Here is an 8,269-nt window from a genome sequence, read left to right on the forward strand (position 1 = left end):
CATACATACAATAATTCAGACAGTTATCTTATCCCATATACTCACCTGAATGTCTCTGGTTCCTGTAAACATTTCCTTCAGTCCATTGAACACCAGACGCACCAAATAATGGGATGCTTCCCAAACATGTTCCTGTAAATACAAAAAAAAGAGAAAAAAATCCTTTTTAGTTACATGTTCAAATAAACTAAAAAAGTGTTTTTCCTTTTTTTTTCTTTGGACGATTTCTTGGAATTTTTACTAAATAAACCACAGGACTGAGCATCCAGGCTAACAAAATTCACTGTTCAAACAATCTGAGACATAAGGCAGAGTCATTTAGAGCAATTTTCTGGTTTTGGGAAGTTTTTTAATTAGAAAAATCCTGCTGATGCTACAGTTCATGAGGTTAACTTCATGTTTTGTAAATAATTAGCAATGGGGTAGAAATTAAAGAGTACAGTGCTCGCAAAAAAACAAATACTACCATCAAATGAGGCATCTTCTGAAGAAGCAGCAAAAAAATAGAGTATAAGAATTTAAATCTTAAAATCTTGATGGCACATTGACAATCTTTTTGCTCTGAAGTATCTGGTGGGCTAAAAAAATGGAACTTCACCAGGCATCACCTCAAGAAACCACTTCCCCCKATGTTGGTACCACATCACATGTCAATAAGTAGATATAACACTTTCAAATAGTGTTTCTTACTTAGATAAAATTTTAGGATTGYGGCAAAATATGACACTTTTGCCATWATGATACAAAATGGCTCAAGTAGTTCATTAAAKTAAAAAATAAAAACAAATCGCTGTCAGAGGAAAACAAAAGATGAAATGGATGAAKAGAAGACCAAACGTGAGTTAATGTCACATTGGTTTTATATGACGAAGAAATATGAATGAAACAATTAAAAACAAACACAAAGTACAAGCTTAAAGATTTCAAATGAATTGTTTTATTTTTGAATTAGTAACTAAGAGGTGAATCCGTGTATGATTTGTTCTTTGGTTTTCCGTTTAAAAAGAAAATGCAAAAAGAAAACAACCGTGTTGCTGTTMTGATTTTCTGTTTTAAAACCCTTAAAAATGTAAAAATTTAAACTCAAACTAACTAAAAAGTCAGTGTTTGATTTGTGTTTCAGCTATCCATATCCTAAATAAAATATAGTTTTATTTTGAAGCGAAACAGGAAATAACGGGAGTCGCCAAAGAAGAAGAGTTTATAGTGGCTGGAAGACTGAAAAACAGAAACCATTCCTAAAGATCTTGGTAATCAAACACGTTTCTGCATAACTTTGAATATTAAAGCAATTTGTTCATGGTAAGATAGTCAGTGTATCTTTTGGTCATTGGGCCTCATGCAAGAACATGTTCGTATTTTTATCCTAAATTTCTCTTACTTTTGTTCGTACAAAGGGTTCGTACGAACATGNTGTAGCTGTTTCTTTCCTCAGTGATTTTTATATAAAACTCTTCACTGAAATTCACATTGAAAAAAGAACACAAGGTGACAGCTGCTACACAAATGAAAAAATAAATAAATAAACAAAAAACATTAAGCCTAGCTTCAGGGGGTCATCAAGCTTGTCTCGTTTGTGGCTGCACTTGATTGCTTGAAGGTGGCTGTGTGTTGAATGACAGAGTCYTACAATCATGAACAAAAGCTTTTCGAACAGAAGCGTAGTGTGATAACCCCCCCGTTACTTTCTGCCTCTGTTGCCCTCTCATCCATCATGGCTCTAGGTGGACTAATGATGAGCCAATCTGCCTCTCCATCTCTTAACATCCACTCTCCTGATGGACCTGTTTGAGAGGAGCTAGAGGAGAAGCTGGGGCTTAAAATGTGGTGTGGGGTGAAAAGAAGAGGTTCCTCCCTTCGATATAAGTTATTAACTGTCATGCTGTAAATGAGGTCACTACTGAACACCATCATACTGTTCATTATAATGTAAGATCTGTGTAGAGACCTCATAGAAACCCTGCGGCTGTGATGGATGAYACCTTGGACTGTCCCTCTGTAGGAAATAAGCTAAATCATGATTGAGCTGCAGAGCAGATGGTCATAGGTAACTGTATAAAACCCAACAGGGAAATTCTTCCTCAACAGATGATGCTTAACAACACACACAGTATATATTGCACTTTCATTCCACATTTTCCAGATCACGAGCTTTTTCCTTTTCCACACAGCAGCTGCAGTCTCACACACACCCCTACACAAACACACAGTCCTGTCTCTCACTATACTCCAGCTGACCTTTTCAAGAACTTTCCATCTAACTTTATTTTTCTTGCTGAGTGGTGCCTTGAAAACTGCATCTATTAGTCCAGGCTTCAAAATACCACAAGATTCTTTCAATTTAACAAAAAGCTATGCTGCCTCACTGAATGGCTCTTATCTATTTATCTGTAGAAATTTGAAAGAAAAGGCCACTTTAACTAAGGAAAGTAGACCAAACAATGAGCGTGTAATCTGTTTCTTATTCTTAACGGTTACCCTGTTGAAGCCTGTATGCTAAGTGCTATTTTTGGCTATGGAGGGAAACGAAGAGTCACGAAACGAAGTGAGCAGAAAACAACAGAAATAGTCAAAAGTGTGGGAACATTTTGACAAGATAAGTCAATCTGACCAATCAAAGTTTTGCCAAACACTGCCCACCCAAGACCCTCCACATATATTCTGAACTCCATCAATCACAGTTAGGACAGGGMTTTTTGATGTGGGTTAGTTACCCACATCAAAAAACTCCGCCAATCATGGTTAAGACAAACTCCGCCCACATGGAAGAAGAACTCCGCCAATCATGCTTAGGACAAACTCCGCCCACATCAAAGAACTCCGCCAATCACGATTAGGACAAACTCTGCCCACATTAAAAAAAAACTCCGCCAACCACGGTTAGGACAAACTCCGCCCACATGGAAGAAGAACTCCGCCAATCATGGTTAGGACAAACTCCACCCACATCAAAGAACTCCGCCAATCATGGTTAGGACAAACCCCGCCCACGTCGAAAAACTCCGCCAATCACAGTTAGGACAAACTCCGCCCACATAAAAAACTCTGCCAATCATGGTTAAGACAAACTCCGCTCACATGGGAGAAGAACTCTTTCAATCATGGTTAGGACAAACTCTGCCCACATCAAAGAACTCCGTCAATCACGATTAGGACAAACTCTGCCCACACACCAAGAAACACCTCCAACATACTACAGAGAGTCCTACTTGAACCGTGCTGTTGCTGTATTGTTGTTTATGTTTGCTTTGRATGTGTTGTGTGCTTCAGTGGGAGGCCTTAGTTCTCTGCTATACTTTCTCTTAGAGTATAAAACGTCCATGCAAAAAAAAAGAACATCTCACAACCACATCAGCGAAAACAGATGTCTTATGTCCTGTTAAGTATGTAGCAACTTTAAAACATGACAACTATCAGACACAAGACTACGAGATGATAAGTGACCATCTGCTACTGTAGGGCTGCCACTTATGAAAGAAGTGGAGGCTTTTACAACTCAGTGTCAGAGGGCCCACTGTCTTACAATCCATCCAAGGTTTGATAAAAGAACCTTTTAAACTTTTATACTCTGAGGGCTTGTAACACATCACACTCAATTATTTATCAACAGCCCACTATTTTTGTATCGCTAAGGGCTACACGCAACCACTGCCCTTCTGTGTTTTACTGTATATAATGAAAATGATCCTAAATCCAAATGAAAAATATAGATTGTCAGAAACAGCCAAAGGAACCTGTTTTTTTTTTTCACACAGAGGACAAAAAATCACAAGCATTTAGTCACACTATAAGCCAAAAAACTCAAGTCAAATCCAACCTATCCATCTGCTGACTCCCTCAAGTAACAATCCACTGAGAGTAAGCTTGTACTGGAGCTCTATGAGGGAGCTGATACAACAATAAAAAAAATCACAATAAACAGCAAATATAAGTCAGAGTGACCTCTGATTGGATTAGTGTRGCCCCATGTTGTTAGGTAACCTCCTGAAGCATGATCATGTTTTCTTCAGCTATTTATTTTTACCCAAATTTTTGTCAGTCGTGGAGAAATGTTGGATTACACAGGTCAGTTTGTGTTTTCTATGGACACTATTCTCCTACAGTAACAGATTTCACTTCATTTTTAGTATTTATTTTTGCACTTTTCATCACTCTTCGACTTTCAACTCTCTCCAGAGTTTAATTACAAACAATCCCTCAGAAACCCACTGGCCTTGGATTTTAGATGCTGAAAAGAGACAGAGATTAAATTTAATCCGGCTATACTTGAATAAAAAAAGGTGACCTTTCCGCAAGTTAGTTTCATTTTTGTTGCTCAGTGATGCAAATGGATTAGAGGATTAATGTAGAGGATCAAGAAAGTTATCTGTAGGCATAAGCTAAAGCTTCATTTAGGTTATCTAATTATTTGTTCCTTCATTTCCTTTAGACACAGAAAATAACTCAGCTAATCATCTTCTTTGTCCCTGTTGGACATTAGAAGAAGCAGGTCAAATTAGGGAAACATGTCCTACAACATCAGCACAGAGAGAGAGTCACTCTCAGGGGACATACCATCTGTCACTCTCACTCTCTAACACCTGCTTATGAAATGCCACTTCCTCTTCCAGCCAATCTTCTGCTTGATGTTATACTAACTGTGCAGGTAGTAAGGATGGAGGAGACCTTGCACTGTCCCATGACACTGTGTTATCTGTAAAGTTGCTGGCACACATTCGTCATGCTATCTCTAAGGTGTTGTTGTCAGGATCTCCGTAGTGACAGACAACACGTTTTAGTTTAGTTTTATTTATGGTACACCATTAGTCTCTGCCTCAGCACATACTATTCTTCCTGGGTGTGCTCTTCCTTGTAACACATTACATTCAATTATTTATCAACAGCACACTATTTTTGCACATTTGATGTTGTTTAGCTGCATTGAAGCTGGACCACTCACAGTAATCACAATACATCATKAATGGTGCGCTTCAGCAACAAAACCATTGAGACATTAAAAGCTGAAATGGAACWGTCTACAAATGAACCAGCACATTAAGGCACGTGGGAGCTTGACAGTACAAAATAATATTGAAAAMGAATTCTTTCATTTAAAAAAGTGACTTCCAAAATAGACCATCATGGGATTTTAGTTAAAAGTCTTCAGATCTCTTTTTAAGTTAAGGTGAATCAATCTATTTACAGTACATTCAAATCTAGCCTGTTATGAATTCACATTCAACATGTCGTGGAAATATTCCACTAAGGCAGAAACACGTGAATAAGAAGAAAAATTATTCCAGCACACAACATATTAAAACTGAAAATCATTAAAAGCTGCAATATTTGCGAGAGGAAAAGCAAGCTAGTTCTCAACCAGCTGAGGAAAAGAAGCACACTTTAATACCAACATTTCTACACTACTGAAAGCAAATACACATTAGAAAAAATGTCTATTCTGAGAACTCCTAATCAGTCAGCAGGGTTCTTAAACGAAAAGCTACTTCTGGACAATCSGTGTTCTCCTACAAGGCAACAAGCAGTTGGAGCAAGCTCCCCACAGATTTGAAGACCAGCACAAATCATGGAACTTTCTTGAGTGAAGCAAAAAATGTATAAAAAAAAAACCCTAAACTGGTCAACAGTGACTTTTAATRTTTTAACAAATTGAAATATTTTGTATATAATTGGGGTCTGTGAACCTTTCTGTGTGTTGCTGTTGTCTATGTTGATGTTTTTATATAAGCAGGTGATTATGATGGTTTATACAGTATGTGCTCACTGTGGAGGCCAGGTCTGTTGCATCATGTGAGGACTCTGCAGTGAAAAGACAACAGCAGCCTGTCTGAGGTGAAACTTACCACTTGGTTGCGTTTGCGATGATAAGGCTGAATGACGGGTAAACCCAACGGTGTCACCCACTCCACTGAGTGGCCACATTTGGAGATGAGCCTAGCACTCTCTGTCAGCCAATCCTGCAGCAAAGGGATGCCAGGCAGAGGTAAAGGACAGTGATTAGAAAATCCCACCAAACATGCAAATACCCTTGCTGTGAAACAGGTGAGAGGTAAAAAATGCTGTTGCATCAATTGTTTGGCACAGACTGCCAGGAATGGAAGTTTTTTTTGCTTTCTCATACACACACAGAAAATACATGACCTAGAAATTGGAGGTAGCAGTAGGACCATCAGTTCATCACATTATTGAACAACGGCTAACTGCAGCTCCGCCTCTGTCACTACCTCGCTTGGCGGAACACAGATATATCAGGGGCGGGCTGACTCCAACCCCCCTTGTCACTTTGGCCCATTCAGAAGTCACACAGAAGTGGCCAGAAGGCGTCTAAGTCCTGGCCAGGCTGTTTTGAAAAACAGTCGATAAAATCAGATTTTTCATTACATAAATGTGAAGCTTTAGAAAAGTCCTTTCAATGAGATTTAAATGATCAAACATGTAAAAATAAGGCCATATTACTAGATTTAAGAAGTTAACTGTTGTTTTATTGTGTTTTTACATATAAATAGCTCCCATGTTATGCTGTGAGAATGTCTGTCACCACAGAAAAGTGAAGAGAAATAAAACAATCTTCATGTGAGGGCTGCAGAGAGTGTTGCAATCTTTAAGAGCAGGCTTAAGACACATCTTTTTAAATGTATTTGTTGAAKTGTATTTTTTTGATAATTACATTTTTTTAATGATTGTTTTTATTTTATTGTTGTTGCTGTTTTTTATGGGTTTGTTTATTGTGCATAATTTTGTACAGCACCTTGAGCTGCTTTTAGTATGAAGGGTGCTTTATAAATGNATGCAACATTCTGTATTTAACAGACTTAACTCTCTAGTGTCGCTGTAACCTCCATGAGATAACCAAGTTTCATTTCTCTTTAGTGTAGAGGCATGAATAATAGAGAGAAATACGCACTGAGCTTTTCTAGCTTCATGCAGCTCCCTGTTCTCAGCCTGAGAAGTGAGTGAACTTCCTCACTCTCCACCACCTCCACCATCACTGTACCTTGGGAAACTCATCATTCTCCTTCAGCCTTTTCTCGATCTGCAGGCGTCCCCCATAGCGAGTGACTCCGTACACCACAGTCATCACCGTCTGCTTCACCACCTTCCTGTTGATGAAGCCGTTCAGCACCTGTGCAATCTTCACATTTTTCGCTGCATCCTGAGCTCGAAACTCCTCCACCTGAAACACACAGACATGTCTGAAAGTGAAATATTATAAAATATATATATAAAACTCACAAAATGTAATTTTTCTACAGTATTTTTGAATCTTATCTACTAAACAGTATATGCAAAAACTGTATTGAGGAATAATTTTATAATCAAGTCATCGGTCCATTATAGAGCATAGGTCTTTAAAAGCTTCAGTATGGTCGCTCTGCAGATCACACGTGGCTGTTTGGCATTCGTTTTCACAAACAAATTCCATAGCCCCTGAGCCCCACCCTGCTGAGCCCCTGGGAAACCCCTCCCACTGCAGTATATGTCACTGCATGGAGTTTCTTCCCGTTAGAGTCTACAATGCAGAAAGAAAAATCCAAGACCTGTCACCCGGCTTTATTTGTGCACAAATCCATCCATTTTATCAGACAGATTCCTCCGTGACAACATCTGTTTTATCCATCCATGAGTTTTTGACCATTTGACTGCCTTTATAAATGTCTGCTTCTGGGTAGTCTACAACAGTCGGCTTCTGGAAGCAAGTAGATTTTTTAAGCGAGTGGTTGAAACAAAATGCAGCGTCTGAGTGCTTTCAGCAAAAACACTTCCACAAACTTCTGATCAATCACACAATAAGTTCTCAGGTGGAGGGGGGTAAAACATTCGGCCAGCAGGTTGGGACAAGAAGGTGCCGAAATGTCGACAATGCCAACAGACATAGGCAATTTTCGCCATGAAACTGCGACAATCCCATCCGATTTCGGCAGGTCGGCTGTAGCATGCTGCCTGCTACACTATGGGATAAGGGCCCCTAGTGGGGTCGTGAAGATACTGCAGGTGGGTCATAAAATTTGGAGCAGCATTATATATTGTTTTTTTTTTTTTTTTTTACCATGAATCCAAAATCTAGCAAACTGATAAATGGAGGCATAAAATAATGTATTTCAGTCAGAAATGCATGGATACAGAGAGCACACCAGCTGAACTCTGCTTCACTCACAGCCTGATCCTCCATAAGTTTTGCACATAAAGCCCAAACCTCCACTCCCGTTTACTCTGTCAAGTTCACAGGAATTAGCTGAGAGCCTATTAGTGGTGCAGTGTGTATATATATATA

At 38.9% G+C, this 8,269-nt stretch overlaps 1 protein-coding gene across 1 annotated transcript in view; it reads right to left on the minus strand.

The window, feature by feature from the left end:
- Positions 1 to 8,269, minus strand: part of polrmt (polymerase (RNA) mitochondrial (DNA directed)) — a gene marked incomplete in the record, with an annotated part of 110,396 nt that overhangs the window by 39,868 nt on the left and 62,259 nt on the right. Inside the window, 2 exon segments of the mRNA XM_014004565.1 lie at positions 46 to 132; positions 6,992 to 7,171. Coding sequence (XP_013860019.1) covers positions 46 to 132; positions 6,992 to 7,171 — 267 coding nt within the window.

The sequence above is a fragment of the Austrofundulus limnaeus genome, unplaced genomic scaffold, assembly GCF_001266775.1.
Source record: "Austrofundulus limnaeus strain Quisiro unplaced genomic scaffold, Austrofundulus_limnaeus-1.0 Scaffold25, whole genome shotgun sequence".
NCBI classification, from domain to species: Eukaryota; Metazoa; Chordata; class Actinopteri; order Cyprinodontiformes; family Rivulidae; genus Austrofundulus; species Austrofundulus limnaeus.